Source organism: Taudactylus pleione, unplaced genomic scaffold (genome assembly GCF_031769625.1).
Source record: "Taudactylus pleione unplaced genomic scaffold, aTauple2 ptg000046l, whole genome shotgun sequence".
Classification (NCBI taxonomy): Eukaryota; Metazoa; Chordata; class Amphibia; order Anura; family Myobatrachidae; genus Taudactylus; species Taudactylus pleione.
The window spans coordinates 8,159,704-8,183,544 of record NW_028284448.1 but is presented as its reverse complement, the minus strand read 5'-3'; the positions used below and the strand labels follow the sequence as shown (position 1 = coordinate 8,183,544).

The 23,841-nt window shown below is 42.6% G+C and overlaps 1 protein-coding gene across 1 annotated transcript in view; it reads right to left on the bottom strand.

The window, feature by feature from the left end:
* FOXO3 (forkhead box O3) overlaps nt 1–23,841 on the bottom strand; it is a 147,882-nt gene that overhangs the window by 16,198 nt on the left and 107,843 nt on the right. Inside the window, exon 2 of the mRNA XM_088460455.1 lies at nt 15,741–17,158. Coding sequence (XP_088316581.1) covers nt 15,770–17,158 — 1,389 coding nt within the window. The 3' untranslated portion in view covers nt 15,741–15,769. The remainder of the gene's footprint in view (nt 1–15,740; nt 17,159–23,841) is intronic.

Below are 23,841 nucleotides of genomic sequence, written 5' to 3'. Positions count from 1 at the left end.
TTCTTTGCTTCTACAAATATTACTGTTGCATTTATATGATATTGTAACTCTTCAAATATATTGCAACTGCTTCTGTTCGTATGAATCCTGTATCTTGGCTGTTGGATTCTGTGTCTCCCAACTCAGTGGTTCTCAAACTTTCTTGAATCATGGCCCCCTACAGTATCAGTATATTTTTCACGGCACCCCAAAAGTTTCTTTTTGAGATATTCAGCAAAAAATGTAATGGGAATTGTGTTTATTTGTCATCAGGTTCAATTGATGTTAGTGGTGGTGGACAGGATTGGCACTTCTTTGTCCACATATTTTAAGATTGGCAGTCATTGGGGTTGTCTATCATATTGACCATAATTAATTTGATTTGGTCCTGGACCACCAACTCATGGCACCCCTGCAAGTGCCACGGCACCCAATTTTGAAACCACTGCCCTCTTAGAAAAAGAAGCAAATATTTAGTTATCTTACTACTTGTATTACTATGAATTTGTGAAGGCACACACAAGAAAGGAGGAGAAAAATAAGGTAAAAAAAGAACCAGGCAGACACCACAGTGGCTGATTTAAATGTGCCAGCCTCTATATTGTGTTCCCCTAGAGCCCATATTGTCTCAGTTGCCTCATATTGTCTTAAAAACCCATCAGAAAACCTCTAGACAAAGGCTAGAGAAGAAATTCCCCAGAAAGGGAATTTCTTCTCTAGCCTTAGTCTAGAGGTTTTCTGGTAATTAAGAGTATAATTTATACTTTTCCCAGGGAGCACCACCAACACCATAGAATATTCTATTATTGATTTATTGTGATTATTGTTGGTTTGTAAATTGTTTTTTTTTCCGGTGCAGGATCTAATTATTTGTCCCCTAAAGACCCATTGACAAGTCTAGATTAAAGTTTTTGGGGACCCAGTGCCAATAAAATAAAATGCCTGCAGTCAGATCAAGTCATGTTGGAATACACCATGACCTGCCAGCCAGTCACAATGGGTGCTGGCTGGAGGGTGACTGATAATCAGTCTGCCATCTGATCTGCTCTCTACACCTGAACAGTGTAATTCTCCATTGCCTTCACAAGCTACACTACTGTAGAAGGGCACAATCACTTTTTATCCTTTAAGGTGGCAAAGGGGGTGAGGCTGCAGTCCCAAGGGTAGATGTACTAAGTCTCGGAGAGAGATTAAGTTACCAATCAACTCCTGTCATTTTGCAAACACCGTTAGGAGCTGATCGGTTTCCACTTTATCTCTCTCCAAGGCTTAGTACATCTCCCCCTCCCCCCAGCGCTGGCACGGCTCTCTTAATGCATTGCATGCTGTGCTGTCACACATGTGGAAACGAGCTGCAGTGGGTAAATTTTGTTGCTCTGCCATAATCCAGCCTTGTCCTTCCCCAATAGATCTATGTGGTCACACAAATAAGGAATCAAACTCATTCGGTTATTGTGGCTGAAAGGCTACCGGTAACCACCTGCGTCAGTTATTTTCCAACTCCATTAACAGTTGCCAGTTTTTACCGCAGATGGATCACTATATACTGCCACTTTGGTCTCATTGAGGGGGATATGTATCAAGCCTTGGCGGGAGATAAAGTAGAGACAATGCCCCTCTGTTACAGAACCTACAATACTTATTATTTGCTCATGACCAACTTGTTAGGAAGGTCCCAGTGACTACCATGGCCAACTATCCAGCATATATAAACCCATATGCTCATTGCGCTGTGACAATAATGTGACCCATAAAAGTATTGTACAGACCTGTATCTCATCTTACTAAAGTCTTGTTTCCTTACAATAGGTTAGATGTGATGCACACGATGGGTGCATCGATGAGAAGTGACTCACTTATTAGATGCACACTATTTGATTACCATCTGTATATCTCCAGTCACCAATCAGAACTCATAGAAAATTACACATGATTAATAGTTTTAGGGATATGGTAACACTGAGTCAATAAAACAGAAGTTTGAATACTAAAAAAGATGCAAACAGCATTTACCATCACATAAATAAATTAAAACAATTATATTTTACACCGTTTGAGTCAGTGTTGTTTGTCCGTTACTAGATTCTCACTAATGATACATAAGCCGAGAGCTGCTTTTATTCTAACTGTTTCAACACTGGGCATGGAAAAACATCACAAAACAGGTAGAATGAGTTTAGTGTGAAGAATAATTCCTACAGTATGTGTATAGATTGGAACACTGACAATGAAGATACTGACCATTGAGTTGTGAAAGGATGTTTCTATCCAAGAGTTCCATTTTAATCAACACCTCTCCCAGGTTATTAAAGTAATACACTGACAAGGTTTTCAAAGATCCATCCAGTCCACTGAATGACCACATTCTTTCTGTTTGACTGAAATTGTAGCCACATGTCATCTTGAGCAGATTTGGCCAAGACTTTATTGTTTTTGGGACATACCTGGATTATGGGATTACATGATTATGTGAAGAACCAGCTGTAGTCAGATCTATATTTATATTTATTTGCGTGTTAGGTAGGCTTTTACACTGCTTTCGTTTTTTTGACAGCTCTGTTCCTCATCCGTCACCATGTCCAATCTCCACAAGAAAATGTATTTTAAACATATAATTTAAAAATGTGCCAGGTTTTTTTATGTGTGCAGTGATTTGTACCATGACACACCGGGTAGTGTATGCACCATCTTTATGTAAGAAAACCATAATATGCCAGGGGGTGTGATGCTTGCTGGTGTTGGTAGTAAATGCTGAAGTTACAGTACTCAATTTGTACGCAACATATTTCTGTAATGAAGTATTGTACGCAAGAGTGTGTGTGTCTGGACAGTGTTACTAATAGATACTAAAGTTGCAATTACAAAAGAAAGAAAACAAAACAGCCGCATATCTATATAAGAATTCTCTAATGCCTGTCCCATATCTTACATGCATGAGCAGTGGGATCCGGGGCACAGCTCTCTTTCAACCCCCATAATGGCTCCCACAGCTAGGGGAGACAGGACAGACCCTGGCAGGAGAGTTAGCGGACCCGCTGGGAGGAAAGCATGAAGCCGCAGAATGGAGGTGTCAGGTTGGAGCAGATTTGAGGGGCAGGGGTAGGGAAACAGAGGAACAGAGCAGCAGACAGATATTGTTGTGGAGCAGGACAGAGCGGGAGCGGAGGAACAGGTAGAGAGGGTACGGGTAGTACAGAGGAGCAGCAGACAAAGGGGGTGGGACAGAAAAGAGCATAGACGGGGCAGACTGATTGTTCCTTTCAGGGGCGTATCTATAATGGGAGCAGGGTGTGCAGTGCACACCCTGCTCCCATTATAGTCTTTATACTTACCCTTTGTCTCCAGAGTGCTGCTTCACAGCATCGGGCCTGTAAAAATCACTGGGAAAAATGGCGGCGACCATTTTCCCGGTGACTCGTACTCCTGTCCCCGGGAAAACGGCGCGGGCACTTAGCCAGAATCTGCTGCATCCGCGGCCGCACCGCTGGAGAGAGGAGGGGGCTCTCCTCTCTTAAAAATGCACCTGGTTCCTTTACTAGTACAAGAAAATAGTAGTAAAGTTCAAATACATACATTGCATCAGTGGGAGAGATCATGATGCACTCAGCCAGCCAGTCATGATCATACCAAAATCTGCACCAGGGGACAAATCCATGCATGATAGACCGCTCCTGACAAGCTCATATACATCTGTGCTGCGCTCTGCATGAGCCACATTTGCATAAAAACACCACGACTTCACTTGTATGCCCTCTTGCTGCCCTATGCTGCCTTTCTAAGCGATGTGCCAGAATTTGTATGCGGATATAAACTAAAGACTCTTGTGTGCATGCACAGTACGAATATGCGTACAGTAAGGGCATGTTTTTACAAAAGCGAACACATGCAGGTCAGGCCATATAATGGCCAGGTGCATATAGTGATGATAAATCGGCAGCTGTCTGTGAATGCATGGGTGAAGCCGATTGATGCTTCCTTCGATGCTCAAACGTATATATGCTTTTGTTTGCTTATTTTTTTTATTTTCCTGACAGTTTTGTTTCTGATGTATTAGAAGTTTTTAAAATGTAAGTAGTGGCTATTACTGAAGGCATATTTTGCTAACAAAACAAATGGCTATATGCATGACTGGTATAAAGACTGGTGCACGCTCAACACATGCGCTACTGGTGCCCACTTGCAACCTTGCATATACAACTGTGTCTATTCTAGTGAATGAAAATCTTCTTAGGATTATGGTTGGCAAAACCGATTATTTCTCACAAGCAAAAGAAAGCAATTTTTTACATCACTAAAATACTACAGAATGTTATTGGAACATTGTGGCTAATTAATGAACATGCCCCTGTGTGTATGTTTAACTAATTCATAGCAAGAGTGCCCAGAACTGTTGCCATGACAAAATAATATATATCTGAGTCACAGAAATGGAGAGAAAAAAAAAAAAGGAGTTCTCTGTTGCGGTCTAGAATGTCTGGTATCATTCAGACACAGCAGAGCAACTTTCCTGATCATCATTTGTTCAACAATTGAACTTTAGGGGGTAAATTTACTAAGAATAGAGTCTGATCGAGTTTGTTTTTTCTTTAAACTTGATTTGCATTGCCGAAACTTTCCCGTTTTTCAAACTCGCAAATTTACTAAGAAGTGAGTTTAGCTGAAAGTGAGTTGGCCGATGGTGAAGCAGATAGATTTCTCCCCAGAGTAGCAAGTTTAGATGAGATTACTCACCAGAGATTGCAGTGTTTTCTCTCTGCAAAACTCTCCCGAGCAAGCAGCCTGTGCATATCAGTGTTAATACCTGTTAATCAAGGGTTACATCTTTTTTTAAAAATTACGTAGGGTCCCCCCCAAAAGCATATCCAGCCCCGGACTGCTCAGGCAGTCCTTGTTCCTAAAATTACGGGGAAAAATAAAAATAAGAGTAGGGTTCCCCCGTAATTTAGGAACCAGCACCTGGCTGCAGAGCCAGTGCTGGTTTTAAATATAGGGGGAAAAAATGCGTAGGGGTCGCCCTATGTTTAAAACCAGCACCGGACACTGCAGCCAGGTGCTGTTTCATAAATTACAGGGAACCCTACTCGTTTTGTTCCCCGTCATTTTAGGAACCAGGACTGGCTGAGCAGTCATCATCCCAGGCAAAATAGATGTCATCTATGAATCAAATCCAATATATAAAAGATCTTTTCTGAATGGATTATTCTCCCAGATATTGTCTTCTTCCCACTTGGCGACAAACAAATTTGCATAAATGGGTGGGAATCGACTCCTCTAAACTTCATCATGAGTAATATAGAATACATCTTGGATCACAATTATTTTTGACACGAGGAGAACTATTATAAACAGATAAACGTGATGGGTAGTCTACAGTGCCTTGCAAAAGTATTCACCCCCTTGGCTTTTTCCCTTTTTTGTTACATTACAACCTTAATTTATTTTTTTTATCTGAATTTTATGTGATGGATCTGCACAAAATAGTTAATTTGGTGAAGTGAAATGAGAAAAATATATTAAAAAAAATCTTTATAAATAAAATTCTGAAAATTGCCATGTGCATATGTAATCACCCCCTCTGCTATGAAGCCCCTCAAAAGTTCTGGTGCAACCAATTACCTTCAGAAGTCACATAATTAGTTAAATTAAGTCCACCTGTGTGAAATCTAAGTGTCACATGATCTGTCAGTATAAACACACCTTTTCTGAAAGGCCCCAGAGGCTGCAACACCACTAAGCATCACACCATGAAGACCAAGGAGCTCTCCAAACAAGTCAGGGACAAAGATGTTGAAAAGTACAATTCTGAGTTGGGTTATAAAAAACAATATCCATATCTTTGATGATCCCCCGAAGCACGATCAAATCCATCATCATCAAATGGAAAGAACATGGTACCACAACAAGCCTGCCAAGAGAGAGCCGCCCACCAAAACTCACAGACCGGGCAAGGAGGGCATCAGAGAGGCAGCACAGAAACCAAAGCTAACCCTGAAGGAGCTGCAGAGTTCAACAGCAGAGACTGGTGTATCTGTGCATGTGACCACAATAAGCCGTACACTCCATAGAGCTGGGCTTTATGGAAGAGTGGCCAGAAAAAATCCATTACTTAGTGATAAAAATAAGACGACACGATTTGAGTTTGCCAAAAGGCATGTTGGCGACTCCCCAAATGTATGGAGGAAGGTGCTCTGGTCAGATGAGACTAAAATTTCACTTTTCGGCCACCAAGGAAAACTCTGTCTGGTGCAAACCCAACACATCCTAACACCCCAAGAACACCAACCCCACAGTGAAACATGGTGGTGGCAGCATCATGCTGTGGGGATGTTTTTCAGCAGCAGAGACTGGGAAACTGATTCGAGTCGAGGGAAAGGTGGATGGTGCTAAATACAAGGATATTCTTGCGCAAAACCAGTTTCAGTCTGCCTGTGATTTGAGACTGGGACGGAGGTTCACCTTCCAGCAGGACAATGACCCGAAGCATACTGCTAAAGCAACTCTCGAGTAGATTAAGGGGAAATATTTAAATGTGTTGGAATGGCCTAGTCAAAGCCCAGATCTCAATCCAATTGAGAATCTGTGGTCAGACTTGAAGATTGCTGTTCACAAGTGGAAACCATCCAACATAAAGGAGCTGGAGCAGTTTTCCCTTTAGGAATGGTCAAAAATCCCAGGGGCAAGATGTGGCAAGCTCATAGAGACTTATCCAAAGCGACTTGCAGCTGTAATTGCCGCAAAAGGTGGCTCGACAAAGTACTGACTTTAGGGGGGTGAATAGTTATGCACGTTGAAGATTTCTATTATGTTATCCTAAATGTTGTTTGATTCACAATATAAAAAAAACACACAACTTCACAGTTGTAGGCATGTTCTGTGAATGAAATGATGCACACCTTCAAACAATCAATTTTAATTCCAGGTTGTGAGGCAACAAAACATGAAAAATGCAAAGGGGGAGTGAATACTTTTGCAAGGCACTGTATATGCACTCATTTGTATGCTGTAACTGTATAGGATGTAAAAATCTGGAGATTACCATCACTAAATCTGTATACCATTTCAATAATAAAAAAAAATTAAAATAAAAAAAAGAGGCATCGAGTATAAAATAATAAAACAAAACAAAAACATCTAAGTTGCAATACTGAAGGAGTCATTTACCTTCTAGAGCAGGGGTTCCCAACCACGTCCTCAAGGCACACTAACAGTCCAGGTTTTAAGGATAGCCATACTTTAGCATAGGTGTCTAAATTAGTACCTCAGTTATTTTAATTTAACCATCTGTGCTGAAGCATGGATATCACTAAAACCAGGACTGTTAGTGGGCCCTGAGGACCGAGGTTGGGAAACACTGTTCTAGAGTGTCCTGGTACCCTGCAATATCAAGGCCATTCAAAACAGAAAACTTAAAATGAGAATTGGTGAACACACGCACATACATTACTTAAAGACACACTGGGGGCAATTCCAACGAAGCAATTCAATTTGGGCGGCCGTGCAGCGGGTAGACATTTGTGAAATGTGTGAGAGTAGGCACTTTGGGCTCCCAAAGTGCATTGCACAGCGAAACCGGTGAGGTTGAGCGCACAAAACGGAATGGGCGCCCGAACAGAACAACAATTGAAGTGCTCCATTGGGCGCCCATTAGTTAAGTTGCACGATAAAACAATGGAATCGCCCCCAGTGTTTCTGACCATTTTTTACTACACCATGAAAGAAACCCAGAGGGACTAAGGTTTCTGGCCATTGAAAATGTAGAACAAAACAGGAGGGGTGGAGACTTTATGGAAAAGATTTCAAGCACAGAAACTTAATGGATATACAAGATGAAAAGATTTCACCCTATGGTCTGAATGCAGATTCTTATTTAGGTTTCTTTTTAAAGGTTTAATAATGAACACTTTAATTCTAATTTATTATATTCTATAGCACTTGAAAGTCTGGACCTGTCTTTGTATCAACATTTTTCCTGCTGAAATTATATGTTGGCTACATTTGTTAGTGCATCCCACAGCTGCTGGAGGGTGCGAGGTGGAGTATCCACAGAGCATACAACGATCAAGGTCGTCTCACAGATGCTCAATTGGGTTCAAGTCCGGGAAATTAGGGGGCCAGGGAAGTACTTGGAAGTTTTGGTCGTGCTCGTCCAACCACTGTCGGACATTTCTAGACGTGTGACATGTCGCATTGTCTTGCTGGAAGATCCCATCCGCCTCAGAAAAGACAATCAGCATGTATGGGTGTACATGCTCTGCAAGGATGGATTCTTAACCAATTCGGTTGAGGGTGCCTTCCACATGGATGAGTGGGCCCAGAGAATGCCATGAAAACATTCCCCACACCATAACACTGCCACCACCAGTTTGTGTTCTTCCAGCAATGGTTGCAGGGTGTTTGTTTTCCGATGTTTTTCACCTGACATTCCAACGACCATCCGTTCGATAAAACAGAAAACGTGAATCATCGGAGAAGGCAACCCTGTGCCTATCAGCGGAAATACTGCCACCCTTGGCCTGAAAGCCAATAATCATCTTTTTTTGCAACTAGGATCAATCACCCCTTTTACCCATGACAGCAACAAGTTTTATGCGAGTAGATGGCCTATCGCACACCTTATATACCAACCAACCAAGCGCACGGCACATGACGTACTTCATGGGCTACTAGCTGCCGATGTCAAATGTAGGAGGTGGTCATTTGACTGTGTGTATATATATATATATATATATATATATATATATATATACACACACACACACACACACACACACACACATATATACACACACACACACATATATATATTTTTTAAAAGATTTCATAAAATTATTGTAATTAGTAAACTACTTGGTTCGCAATTAAGCGGATGAACTACACTCCTATCCCCCGAAACTGGCCAATTGAAAAAGACTCAATGAGTTCAATAGGTAAAGTGAACGCTGATTAGATTTCTTCACAAAATGTTGATGAATGTGCTGGACAGCCTGATGTTTGATCTCTGACTCAGTGACCATCAAGTCCATTCTCATTAATGTCACACTGCCCGCTCTCAGTGCTCTGTGTAACAGTACCATTGGGGGAGATGGTAACACGTGGAGAGATTCTATTAGAGCACCTGCCTTACAGCGATTCGGTTCCCACATTTACTATCTGGCCCAGGGGATCGGCAAGCACACCTTGTACACCAACTGCTCAAGCCCCGCTGCTGCACCATTAAGGGGAGTGTCTGAAGAAGCGTATTACAAGTTTCACATCCTGGTGGTAATGTCTTAATTCCCAATACACATGGAGCTTACTAGGGAAAGGTAGGGCGCTCTCCAGTGGTGGACAGCGGTTAGCATGGGTATTCTGACCGGGCTGCAACTACGCTGCAATGCACAATGTTCTGACACCTTTATATCATGGCCAGCATTAACTATTTCAGCACTTTGTGCTACAGTATGGGATAGGACCAGACGGGCTAGCCTTCGCTCCCCAAGCGCATCGAGTCTTGGGCACCTATTGCCCTGTCGCCATTTCACTGGTTTGCCCTTCCTTGGACCACTTTTTGTAGGCACTAACCACTACATACTGGGAACACCCCACATGATCTGCAGTTTTATAGCTGCTCTGACCTAGTCACCTAGACATCACAATTTGGCACTTGGGCAAGCATAAAGCTCTGAGCAACAACACATCAACCTTAAGAACGGACTGTTCACTTGCTGCCTAATATAACCCACAGCTTGACAGGTGCCATTATAACAATATAATCAATGTTTTGCACTCCAATTGTTAATGGATATAATGTTATTATTATTGATCAGTATATAGTAGCTTCCATACTCGGGACAAGTCTTCAGACAGTTATTTTAATATTTCTGAAATGATTTCACCAATTTCCTCCTGCCTCTGGAACTAATTTTAAGAATGAAAAATTATACCAAAATAATTTTAAAAAAGGCCAGTGTGAACAATCAGAAAAATATACTACATAGCACACATTTGTCTAAAATGGCTAATTGGTAATCATGGCTTGTTCAACAGTTTTCCATGACGACAATAACTTGATCAAACCTGCAAGGTATAAGCCAAAGCACATTGTTCCCATTAAACTGTCAAGACTACAGAAAAATAAATGTTACAAAAAGCTATTAGTCCTAGCTAGGCTGGAATTTTTAGGTCTCCTTTGTTTTGAATAATATAAGACTTTTTTTTTTAAAGTCAAGACTACTTGTTTGCTAGAGGAATTCTGAATTTGGCACCAAACTGGAAGGCTTATTAAGCCAAAAGGTGGGGCCTATTCCTCAAATTACAGTGTAGGCTCTTCAAGCAGGGATTTTTCCTATTGTATTCTAAAGTCTGAACTATATGTTCTATGGGGCTGATGTGGAGCTGATGTGAAAAAAAAAAAACAAAACTTATTTTGCGCATATCTAAGGAGTCGGAGACAATACATGATTCATCCAGCTCTGCACCAGTAGCATATGAGCCAGGTTTACATCAGGTGTAATTGCACCCAGCTATACTTACACCCAGAGCTGGTGCTAGGTGCCCCCCAGCAAACTATAAATTTGCCCTCTCCCTATTTTTAATAAAGGGACAGCGTGCGCCTTAAAAAAGGGGCATGGTCACACAATAGTACTCCCAATTCATATTACGGCACACGTAGTGCCCCCGACTCACATTGCGCTGCACGTATTTTCCCTGATACGCATTACACCGCACATAGTGCCCCTGATTCGCAATGCCCACAGTAGTAGTGCCAATGACTCGCAATGCCCACAGTAGTAGTGCCCTTTACACATAATGACAAAGACATCCAACACAACATTGTACTTATCTAAAGCCCCACTCCTGCACCCCGGTTGTCGAACAGCTCCTCACTCTCTGCACTTATGGGAGAGACTTCATGATGTTTCTCCCTTCACTTTCCGGCTCATGAAGTATGAGCTCCAGCGTGCGGCTGCAGGAAGGGAGCAGCCAGGCGCACGCTGATAACAAAATCTCAGTGGGCACCGGGCAAATGGAGAAGGCGGCGGTGCCTCTACAGCATTGCGCCTCCCTGCTGTGCAGGGCTGGCTGACTGTATCGTGCCGGCCCTGCTTACACCCAACCCGGTCATGAGCAAAAGAAAAGTTTATTAACATTTGTTTTGATAGCTAAAAATGCATTTATGTCACCGGCTGGCTGCCGGTGGCATAACTACAGAAGCAGCAGCTGCGGCTTCTGTCAGCCGCGGCTGCCGCTCTGTTGTCGGGGAGCCGGCGGCTCTCCTACCAGTTTCATCACCGGCGCTGGCTGCCGGCGACATCAGAGCTACAGAAGCAGCAGCTGCGGCTCCTGTCAGCCGCGGCTGCTGCTCTGTCCCCAGGGCGCCGGCAGCTCACTCACCACGTCCGCCTGTAAGAAAATGCCAGAAGCAGCAGCCGCATCGGCGGCGGCTACTACTCTGTCCCCGCACAGCGTATCCGGCAGCAGCCCACTCACTCCTCCCCAGGCCAGTTACCTGTCCCCGAGCAACTCCGCCCCTGGCCCGATCACTGCTGGACACAGTGATCGGGCTTTGTAAATACACAAAAAAAGAATCTATCTATGAGAGAGAGAGAGAGAGAGAGAGAGAGAGATATCTATATCTATATATATATATAGCTCCAACAGGCTCAATCCACGGCACTCATCCATCTGGGGTGCCCTTGGTATGTGACCACACCATCTACATAAAAAATATCATACAATCTCGGCACTCACATGCTTTTGAAACTGCAACTCCTTTGAACATAGGGAATGTTGTTTCCAAAATATTGCAATAATTTGTTAAGCTGCCCACCACTTCACGGTCATTCCCATCTAGCCAGTCCCTACAATGGTTCTCAGATAAATGAACTTGATCTGCCATCTTGGGCTCAAGCTTGCATACATTTTAAACATGAAACTGGGTCCTGCCTTAAAGAGACAGGACCACACCCAGGGCTATCAGTTAATAAGCACCTGGAAAAAGAAAAAAGTTTGTCTTACATTTGAAAAACAGGGTGCCCTAGCAAGTGTGACCACAAAATTTAAATAAACGACAGGTGTGGTCCTGTCTCTTTAAGGCAGGACTCAGTTTCATGTTTTCAGGAGTTCCTGAAGCTAATCAATTGACTGCGCTGTTAAGTCATACTACAGGATTTCAGACTACAGGAAATCAGGCTTAAGTGCCAGCCACGATGCTGTTTTTCAGGTTAGCGCAGAGTTAACAGCCTTAGGGCTGGCACTTTAATTGGAGAGCTCCGGTTACCACGACCAAACACCCAGCTTAAGGCGCAGTAACCGGCATTCCCCAACTTAAGTGGTTCAAGTCTGACTTAACAGGACGGTCAATTGAATAGCTCCGGGAACTCCTTCCCAGGGCTATTCAACATCTCGCTGAATTGAATTGCCCCCTATGATTACATTGTGTACAGACGCTGAAAGCTTCTTGTCTACTTAGTGCAGGTGGTTGAGATTTTTATTTTTTTATCCTAGATATGTTCACAAATTGTGGAATCCTTACATAAACAAGCTATTTTTGGAGAGGCGAGACATTAAATACAGGAGCAATCAATAGTTTTGTATAGAACTGCCATGCTCAAAATGCATCCAATCATGGACAAATATGCAATATAACTGACTGTAGTATGTTATTTGGGTTCCACTTTGAAAGGCTACTTTGTCATATTCGGGACTATGGGTTTTCACATTTGGATAGGAGATTAAACAAACCATTTTGGCTGTAAAACGATACTCCCATATATGTGCCATGTATGTGTCATCACTCTATCGAAAACTAACAAGATGACACTCAAAAAAAACACTTATCTTATAATAATGGTCTATTCCAAACATTTGGTATGTGCTATAGTTTGCCACTATCGCTATCTATAGATATCTCTGAATCTCTATCTATAAAATGCACTTGCCCAGTGCTTCATTAAGGTTCTACTACAACGTTGATCCCACACTGATGAGTAGGGCGTACATCTGATTTTAAAAGCGCTCTCTCTGCACTTTTGTGAAGTTTTTCTCATCTTAAGGGGTTTTATGTGGAAAATAGACCCTAAAGTTCTATCGTATTTTTAATGGTTTTCTATTATACATTCTCTATAACAGTGTTTACCAACCTCTGTCCTCAAGGCCGTCAAGGCTGTCCAGGTTTTAAGGATCTCCATGATTGAGCACAGATGAGTTAAAGCAAAATAACAGAACCTAATGAAGTCACCTGTGCACAAAAATATGGCTATCCTTAAAACCTGGACCGGTTGGGAACCTCTGCTCTATAGGAATGTATGTAGCATTCATCATTGTTCAGGTGTTTAGTTGTGGGAAGTATGCTGTATTTTTGATGAGTACTCACGATAATCACATTCCATAACGTTGGCAAGGGACTAGGGACAAGGCATAAGGGACTAGCCATAGGACTAACTATGATCCCCGAACCCCTACCACTCAGCAAAGGTGGCAGGAGTTTATGGACTAAATGCTGTATTACGTGTACATAGAAAATTGGTAAAGAAATTAGCAATGTTATAGTTGCAAAACCCCTAACCCCTTTCCATTTTAAAGTATAATGGAACAGGAAACAATAAGTGAGGACATTAAAAGCTAAAAAACACAAAAATGCTCACAATATATTTAACATAAAACGCTCTATGATGACATATGATTTAAAAAATCGTTCAAACGTTCATATCTGAAAGAAAATCTGACATGTGAGCCTGCAACGATGAGCGTTCCCGCTTGTCAGATAACAATATCTGACATCTGATGTGCTTGCAGTCAGATTTGGACAATTCCATTCATTTTAATACAGTCTAAAATCGTTCAAATCTTTGGTAAAATCGTTCAAATTGTTCATCTGACATATCTGACCGTGTGTATGACTGTGTGTATGCACCAATATACAGACTTTACAAAGCAGTTGCTCTGCTTAAAAAGTAAAGTCTACTGGAGTACTTAATCAATGGCTGATGACAGGTACAATTCCAAGATATTGGAGAATAACAAATGTCATTCCACTACACAAAAATAATTACTATTTAGAGTCAAGAGATCAAAAGGCAGCATATATTTGTTGCTGGGAAATCACGTTGAATAAATCAACAGTATTTTTTTCACTCTAAATAAAATGATATATCAGGATGGATCAGAGGATGTAGCTTATTTAGACTCATTTCACACTATATCCCACAATAAAGTATTTCAGAAACTGTAAACCCTTGGATTTTACTCAAATATAGTGATGTGTGTAAACATTTGTCTGAAAGACAGCTGGTATGCAGTCCAGGGCAGTACCTTGGGGATCAACCCTGGGCCCTGTATTCATTAGTGGGATTATTTGTGGTCTAGAGAATATGTGTTTTTGCAGATGATGCAAACATTTATAACATGGTTAATACCCCCAGAATAAGTTAAAATAAATAGGTAGTGATTTGGAAAAAATACAGATTGACTGATGTGTGTAAATCTTAAATTGTATACCCCCAAGGCTGCCTGTTGCCCGCCACTAGTGTAAACAGAGCAGAGAGGGGAAAATCAAAACCTCTCTGCTCACAACATGCCATGTGTCTGTGGTTGCTCTTTTAGACACATTGCACCTAAATCTGAATGATCAACCATTAATGGCAGTCTAAAGAAACAAACCAAGCCTGAAAAAGTGACATGATTTCTGTTGCCAAAAACACACATTTTTTGACAGGATTGCTTCTTTAACCAGGCAAATATTTTTTGTAAAAAAACAAATAGTAGAACAATGGCAAACACTTATAAATTTAAGGAAAGATGACTGAAAGGTGATATAAGGAAGAACATTTTTCTTTACACAAAGGGTGATACAGTACAATACAAGAGACAAAGATAATGATATTGTTAAGGTTACATCATTTTGAAATAACTCCCCACACAAAATACCTCCCCATCAAAAAGAAACATACCCACTTAAAATGGACGACTAGACGTGTAGGTGCCTTTCTACAATCAAAGTCTCTATTTCTAAAATAGTAATGCAATCATCTTAACAAACAGCTGTTTGCAAATAAACTAAATTAAATAGCTGAAGAAAGAAAGATACCTGTTTAAGCATGACCCGAATTTTAAGGTTTCAAATTGTAAACATTTTTAATTCTGGATGATTTCAAATTTCATTTACATGAGGTTGGCCAAATCAATCAGTAGATGATAAATCCAGCTCTACCTACATATGTACCACTATCATGACAAACTGCAGAATACAGACGTGTCCTTGCCCATCTAGCCTCAATACACCATGCAGAGAGACATGTCTGGCGTGAGTGAGCTGCCAGGTCCCGTGCAACTCTGCTAGTGTTGGGCATTTTTTTGAAGAAAATGAGTCTAAGTCGCAATGTTATATGACTAGGAGGCACCAGTGGCCTCTGCTGATTAATTTGATATGCAACATTGTATATCTGTGTGCGACTGAGTCTCTCAATCAGCATATGAAGTGCTACAAAACAGAAGTCACAACTTATTTCCATGTCAAGCTCCTTTTACAGACTCCGTTGCACACAGATATACTTTTGTCGTATATCAAATTAATCAGCACAGCCTGCTGATGCGTCCTAGGCACATTGCATGGTGACTGAGATGCATTTTCGGCAAAAAAAGATGCCCAGCACTAGCAATGCCCAGGCTCGCCAAGAGGGGCTGTTTGGCGTGACTACAGCAAAGTCCAGTGAGGACACATCCATATAGAGCGTCATTTTTGGCAAAGTATGTGCAATTTACCTTTATTGAAATTAACTAACCTGGCAAGTTGGCTCTTCCATGTGTCTTATCAACCTGGTACCCAACTTTGTGATGATGTCTGCTTAGCACCTGTGAAGCTTCCCACAGTTAGGCTGACATTCTGAGCGGAGATGAGCGAATCAAAGTTAAAATCCAACCCATCTGCATCCATAAGTTCATTCCGAATAATAGTCTCCATATCACATTCCAAGCTCCCATTAAAAATTTCCAAGTCTAAATCTGTTGGGAACTTTTCATGCACTGGAAGGTTCATGCCGGTGGTGTACAAGGATCCTGAGAGCGTGTCTGAGAGGGCTTGCATAGAATGAGTGACTGAGGACTGTTGCTGGTGTTTAGAGGAGTCCAAATTGTTGCTGTCGTTTAAACCAATGTTGTTTATGCTGTTTGACAAGGCACGGCTGCCACCAAGAAATGTGTTATGGGACTGGTGCTGGTGGTGGAGCAAGTTTTGATTAACCAGACCTCCCCCTTGGTTGGACGGGGCTGCAAAAGACATCATAGGATCATTCCTCAAAATTATATTTCTACGGGAATTCTGAGCAGTGACTGCGGTACTGGCTTGAGACATAAGTGGATCAGACTGAGTCATTAACACATCACTGTGACTAAGTGTGTCAGTGGCAAGCAGGTCCTGCAGAGACTGGTTGCTGTAATGATTTAAGGAAGAAAATGTTGCTTGCTTGTTCTCTTGAATGGTTTGCATTGGAGACTGACGCAAAGAGGTCAATGGAAAATTGAAGCCACTAGTGTTGTTGAAGCTACTGGATGGCGAGGTGAGGCTTGAGCCCTTAGTGCCATATGTAAAGCTGGAACTTCTCTGCATTCCCACAGTAGGAGATGACTGCTGAGAAGGAGTGAGGGAAATGTCATCCAACAAATCATCCATAAGATTTTCTGTGAGACCATCATTCAAGTTCATTGTTCCAGCCATATCGGTTATCCTTGGCAATTCCACTGTGGATGGTTTACTTAAGGAAGGAGACATACTGCCAGGACTGTACAACATAGGAGATATAGGCGAGTCGTCATCCTGAACATCATCCAGCTCAGTGGTAGCCGGAATTGGAGATAAACGACCACTTATCGTGCTGGCGTTAGAGTTTGTACGAGAGCGAAAATCTGTCCAGGCATCTAATTCATCACTGCTGCGCGATGTAGGGCTTCCTGGCCACTTAAGTTGTGAAGGGCTATCATCTGCAGCATCCTGTGCCACCTGCATTGATGCTTTTTTCTTTGCTGCTCTACCTCGGCTCTTAGTGTATTTGTTGCTGTTGTCCATTGACACAGCACGTCTTCTGGGTGCCTTTCCACCTTTTCCACCATCTGGATTGATCATCCACCAAGAGCTTTTTCCAGTGCCCTCATTTTGAACTCGAATAAATCTGCTGTGTAGAGACAAATTATGTCGAATTGAATTCTGGTGAAAGAAGAAAGAAAGGACAAGTTATATAGCTAATAAGACAAGTGAATTCATAAATATCTTATAATATCTTACACAAATTGCAGAACCTATTCTCTCTATGCTTGCGCTTCTCCTTGGATGAATGTATTTGTCATAATCTCCTACACTATCTTTGATGGGTGACTGTGCTATAATAATCATTATCCTTTCATTATGTCTGTCTTAATCCATCACTTCAGTGCAATATCAGGGAACATTTTCAAAGTCAAGAAAAGAAAAGACAATTCCTAGCATTTTTATCTGGTCTGCTGTATAAATATGTATCTATATGACAACAAGTGCACTGTTTATACAACATTTCTTAGAATGGTTATTGCAAAGCAATATGATTATTACATTATTACCTTCCTACTTGAGGAAATAGCAGCCTAGCAATAAGAAATAAACTGCATTCAGAAACATCATTTTACTATTCAATATTGATATAATCATGTCAGTTTTATCCCTTTATAGCAGTATTTGCCAACTCCAGTCCTCAGGAGCTCCTAACAGTGCATGTTTTACAGATCTCCTCAGTATCACAGTTGAAATAATCAGCTCCACATGTGGATCTTTTAAAATGTGTCAGCCAGTAATGATTATACCTGTGCACCTGCTAGGAGATCTGTGAAACATGCACTGCTAGGAGATCCTGAAGACTGGAGTTGGTGAACAACGCTTTATAGAAAGTATTAAGCATTTGCCTATTATGAAAAAGGTGAAAACAGTATACCACCTGTATTTAATATTGTGCAGATAATACACATGCCACAACCAGCAGTCACTAAGAATATGCATTCACTTGTTGCCTGGTTGTGTATTTTCCCCCACACCACCTGGCCCTGAGGAAGCATGCCGTCTACCCCCCAGATGCTCGCTTTTATCAACATTCTTGCCACTGTGCGAACTGCCCCCCACTGTTAGTCAACACTCAGTTCTGTCAGTGTCTGCTCCAGTGGAGGACACAATGGAGCCTTTCCCTGGCTTCAGATATGGGGGACCCCATCGAAGACAGTACACAGCTGTCTACTATTCCTCTGGTTGTGTTCAGGACTTGGGAGTCCAGATTGAAGGAAGCTAGCGTGCAGTCACATGCAGTGCACATTAAGTCCAGTCTGCATGCGAACGCCACAATGACATAATTTTTATCAGTGATGAGTTTTATTATATAGATTGGTCTGTTAGTCTACCTAACTTCTTATACTCGGTCATCATCTCCTGTCCTGACTATTGCCACCTCTGCTTATCTGACATTCCACTCACCCATCTAACCCTGCTTCAATCCATTTTAAATGACACAGGAAGAATATCCACCTAACAGCTCCACATCCTTTTACATATCCTTACACTGGCTACCGATGTCTGCCAGAATAATATTAAAATTACTCACCTTTACCTACAAAGACCTCAACACCACCACTACTTCACATATCGCAAATTTATTCTCAAACTACCTACTCCTGCCCTTTGTACATCTGATCTGCGCCTCATTTCGTCTCTGGTAATCACCGTTTCACCTCATCTCTGGAACCACCTGACTGCACCTCTCTGAAACCCATCTCTTTATTAGAGCTAATCCCTATTTTTGCCTATACCACCCAAACTAATGCACCCTCAGAGTCAGAATCTCCTTTCATCTCTTCCTATTAGAATGTAAACACTCTCATAAACTGGACTCTCCCTACCCTTTGTTTTCATGTCTGCATTTATTCTATCTTGTATGTCCCTGTTTTATGTTTGTTCTGTTCTTTCCTATTGTCTGGCGCTGCAGATAACAGTGATACCTTACAAATCTACAATATTCAGACCACAATGGGATCATCTGAATTTGTCAGTGTCTCCAGCTATAGTTAGTAAGTAATTGTAGCAAGCTGAAATCACTTCTGACAATGCACAAGTGAAAAGTGTAGCCTGTCACACAGGGGTCCTATAATTAAATATTTTATCAAATTGAGGTCACTTGCAGTTACATGTTAAAACAACCCTTAAGACAACATTAACAGTCCATTGACACTACAATAAAACTCTGGCTTCTCAATTATCAGTTGTCCTGACAGACTCGGCCTGGTCTGTAGCTGGTTGGCTGCCACAGCCTCACAGTTGCATTCTCAACACAGTCTTTTAGAAGTTTAGAGTTCTCACTACCTCCTGTAGGTTTGAACCCCGGCTTCCTAGCCACCAGTGGCTTCCCCTCACACACTGGTCTCCAATTGCAGTCCCACCTGGACTGTCTGACTGCTCCAGCCCTGAGTGGGCTGATCCCTCCAGGATTTTGTACACGGGTCCATCCCAGGCGCAACCCGGTGAGACCTCTTTCAGAATGGCGGCCTGAGCCGGTGCGTGGAGCAGAGACAATCTCCCAGCGCTGGATCTTCCTATGCTGTGAATGGGATCTGGGTTACCCGTTCACACTGCACCGTGAGACGGGTTGAACCAGTGGTTAGCCCTGCTCATTACCAGGGTTGAAATTTCATCTCGCTCAACCCGGGTTATTTCAACTGGGCCCTTTTATACCCCTTTCACATCGCCAAAATAACCCAGGTTCTTCCCGGGTTGACGTGATTTTTAAATGCACCAAAATTAATAACTCGGGTCGACTGACCCGGTATTTCAACCCGGGTTAAAAGGAGGGTTAAACACGGGTCGGACCCGGGTTATTTGGCTCTTAAATGGTACAGACCCGGGATATTCGACCCGGGTCTGAGAAAATAGTGCTGATTGGCTTTTTCCAGTCAGCTGACCAGCCTGCACACAGAGCACATGCCTCTGTATTTACATTACTGCCCTGCACTACACACTTTGGGGAAAAGGCAGCTAATAATAAGCTATATACAGACAGCACAGTGTACTATACTGCACTTTACTTTCACTGGAGGAATCATGGCAAACTGGAGTGATGAAGAAGTAATGGAGTTGCTGCGGATCAGGGGTGAGGAAGAAATATGTAAACAGATAACTGGCACTGTCAAGGATGTGATAACTTATCGTAACATCAGCAAAATGTTGGCTGCATCTGTGACATGTGCTCTGTCGGCCATGACTGCTGCACTGCAAGCATTCCCCCAGCCCCTCCTTTTTCTTTACTGAAAACGTCATCATAATTGTAAGCCAATAAAATCCTTTAAAAATTACATCACACTGTTTTAACATGGGCAACCCGGGTTGAGTTAAAAGGCACCAAATCTGCAATAACCTGGGAATAACCCAGGTTATTAAGGCGATGTGAAAGGCCCTGATCTGGGTCGGACCCGGGTTCAAAACCAGGGTCCGACCCGTGTTTGCGATGTGAAATATTACACTGCACAATAACCTGGGTTGCTGCACATTCACATGAAGTAACCAGGGTTATTGCTGGCAGTGTGAAAGGGAATGGGTACGGATGGCCGACGGACGGGATGTCGACAGTAAAAAGACAGACAGCGGCATCCCGATCTGCAAAATCCCGACAGGGGCTGGTAAGTACACTTACCCTCCCCCTGTTCTCCCCCCCCCCCCCTAACCCTCCCCTGGTGGTGCCTAACCCTAGCCAACTCCTGGTGGTGCCTAACACTAACCTCTCCCCTGTGGTGCCTAACCCCCCCCTCCCGCAGCCTAACACTAACCCTCCCGAGGTGGTGTCTAACCCTAACCTCCTCCCTGTGGTCCCTAAACCTAACCCCCCTCCAGGGCTAACACTAAGCCCAAGCCACATACTTACCTTCGGGATGCAGACGTCGGTATCCTCTTCAGCATAGCAGCGCCGGCACCTTCATCGTGTTAGGGATTCTGGCGGCCGCCAGCATTCTGACTACATCCCTATGAAAGGGGTATTACAGAACAGCAGAAGCAAGGCATTTTGTGCTCAGTGGATTAGACCATGTCAGACATGGTGTAATATGCACATACAGGCTATAACCTTTAAAAATCAAATCACATCTTTGTATTACTTCTCTAAACTACAAAGAAAATGACAACTATAATCTGCCTATGGGTTATATTACATTTATGCACCAAGTTATTTAATAAGCCCATATGTGGCAATTCAACTGCTGTTCCAAAAAAATGCAGTCAATCACACCGCCATGGGTCTGCATAGTCTCTGTGATCACAGCCCCGATCGCAGTGGCCAGTTCACGCATGCACATTGCAATGCATACACGCATGAGCAGTATGTAACAATCGTCCGATTGCATGTGTGTAAGTAACCGTGGGCCTGATTCAGACCCGCTCGGGCAAGCCGTTGCTCCGGGTCTCGTACCAAAGGGGGCGTGCTGTCGATGGTTAGTGACAGCACGACTCCTTTGGTGGGCGTGCCTGCCCAGACGGATGCGTTCCCATGGGAACGCCTACCATCTGGGGCCGGCCCCACTGACATCACAAGTCTGATAGGGCCGAAAGCACTCCAGGGCTTGCGACAACGAGACCCTACCACAAGGGTCTCGTCGCAAGCCCGATTGTCGCGATGGTCTTGACCATCGCGACCATCTTCCTGGCCGCTCGCTATAGCTGTGGGTGGTCACCCACAGCTATACGAGTGGCCATGAGGCCGCTCTAAAAATTAAGAAGGACGGCCCTGATTCAGAGCTAGCGCTCTGTCAGAGTGTCCGGCTCTGAATCAGGGCCTGTGTTCCTTACTGAATCAGGCCCAATGTGTCCTGCAGCTGAATTGTACACTTATTTTCTAGTTGCAGGAACCTGTGCTGAATTATTTAATAGCTAGAAATTGTACGAAAACTCAAAAGCGCTCTCCACGTACCATAATTACATAAATAGTCACATGGGTGTGAAACACATCTATCCCTTTAAACTGTATTTACCCTTGATTATGGAATACATTATGAATAATTTGATGCTGCAATAGGAAAATGAGTGGGAAGTTCAGAAGAGCATTTTGTATTGCATGATTTCGCAGGGTCTGTAATTGACAGTCGTGTGTAAATAGAGGCGATCGGTTAACTGAAAACGCATTGGATTTATTAAGTTCAAATTATCAAATTTGACAAATAGACAACTGCTTACGTAAGTAACCAGCAAAAAAAAAAACCTTCATTCAACTGATAGAGAGGCTGCATTTTAACATTCTCAATGGGGGAGATGTAATAAACCTTGGAGAAATAAAGTACCAACCAATCAGCTTTCTTGTTTGAAAACTGACAGTTAGGAGCTGATTGGTTGGTACTTTATCTCTCTTCATGGTTAGGTACATCGTCCACATGATAAAAATTGAATATGTACACTTTTATCGTTCATTCGCTTAATATCTCCATCCTTATATCACCAGCAACCCATCTGGATGTACCATTGATTCTTATTCATCAAATTTGTTGTAAAAGTAGAGGGGTCTGACTGAGTGACGTCAGAGCTGCCCACATATGCTGTAGCATTCTGAGAGTGCAACAATGAGGCCCTCTCGTCAGTGAATGGATTGCTTTATTTTAGCAGTACTAGAAATAAGTTCCTTTAGACTCCAGACCATTATCACACTGTGAAAAAGGAACCAGGTGGCAGGTATTGGATAGCCGCACAATATGAAAGTGGCATGATTTTCTGGTCACAGGCCATTGCAAGAGTTTACGTAGTGCTACTTTACTTTGCCCATTTTAAAGCATATATAGTCATTTACAGCAGCTGGGCTTATGTACATTTCATGGCTTTTCCAATAAACCATTAGCGTTCTACATTTGCTGTAAATTGTTTGAGGTTAATTCATGCCTACAAATGCCCAGTGTAATACACCACCAAAATCTCTGACAAATAAGTACCCACTTAAGCTGGATACACGCTAAACGATGTGTGTACCCAGTGATGTCGCAGACGATCCCAGCGCCGACGGACAGACATATCAGGCGCCTCGTACACACTGGGCAATCTGGTGCCCGACCCCCCCGATATGCTGGACCTCCCGCATAGCGCTGCATGGGATAATTAGCCGCATCGCCTGATCTTACATGTAGTACATAAGATTGGAGCGCATACATACTCCACATTTTTAAACGATTTGTCATTCCGATGTGTCGGAATCGGACAAATCGTTAATATGGTATAGTGTGTAGGGGCCATTAGACTAAATGCATATTCAGACAATATAAAGAAACGGTTAAAGTGTAATCATATTAAATGCAATCATGGTTGAATAGAAGACTATAAAGCAGGATTTAAATTTAGGGGCAGAGTCAATTCCATGTGAGTGCCACCAAAACGGCTCCCAGCAGCTTTGTGGGATATGTCGCTTAGGGGTCTATTTACTAAGCTGTGTTAAGAGATAACGTGAACGGTGATAATGTACCAGCCAATCAGCTCCAAACTGCCATTTTTCAAACTCAGCCTGTGACATGGCAGTTAGGAGCTGATTGGCTGGTACCTTATCACCGTTCACTTTGGCCCCCATTTACTAACGAGTTTTATCACCAAAACGAGTGATACATTTCACAGTGTATGATAAATGGTGCTCCAGCCAATCAGCTCCCGACTGTCATTTTTCTAACAGTTGACAGTTGGGAGCTGATTGGCTGGAGCACCATTTATCATACACAGTGACATTTATCAATCGTTTTGGTGATAAAACTCATTAGTAAATGAGGCCCTTTATCACCTAACACAGCTTAGTAAATAGACCCCAGAGGCTGATCTCTGCTCACAACCTATATAGGTGCACTCCTAAGTGCAGCAGTTCGTGTCTA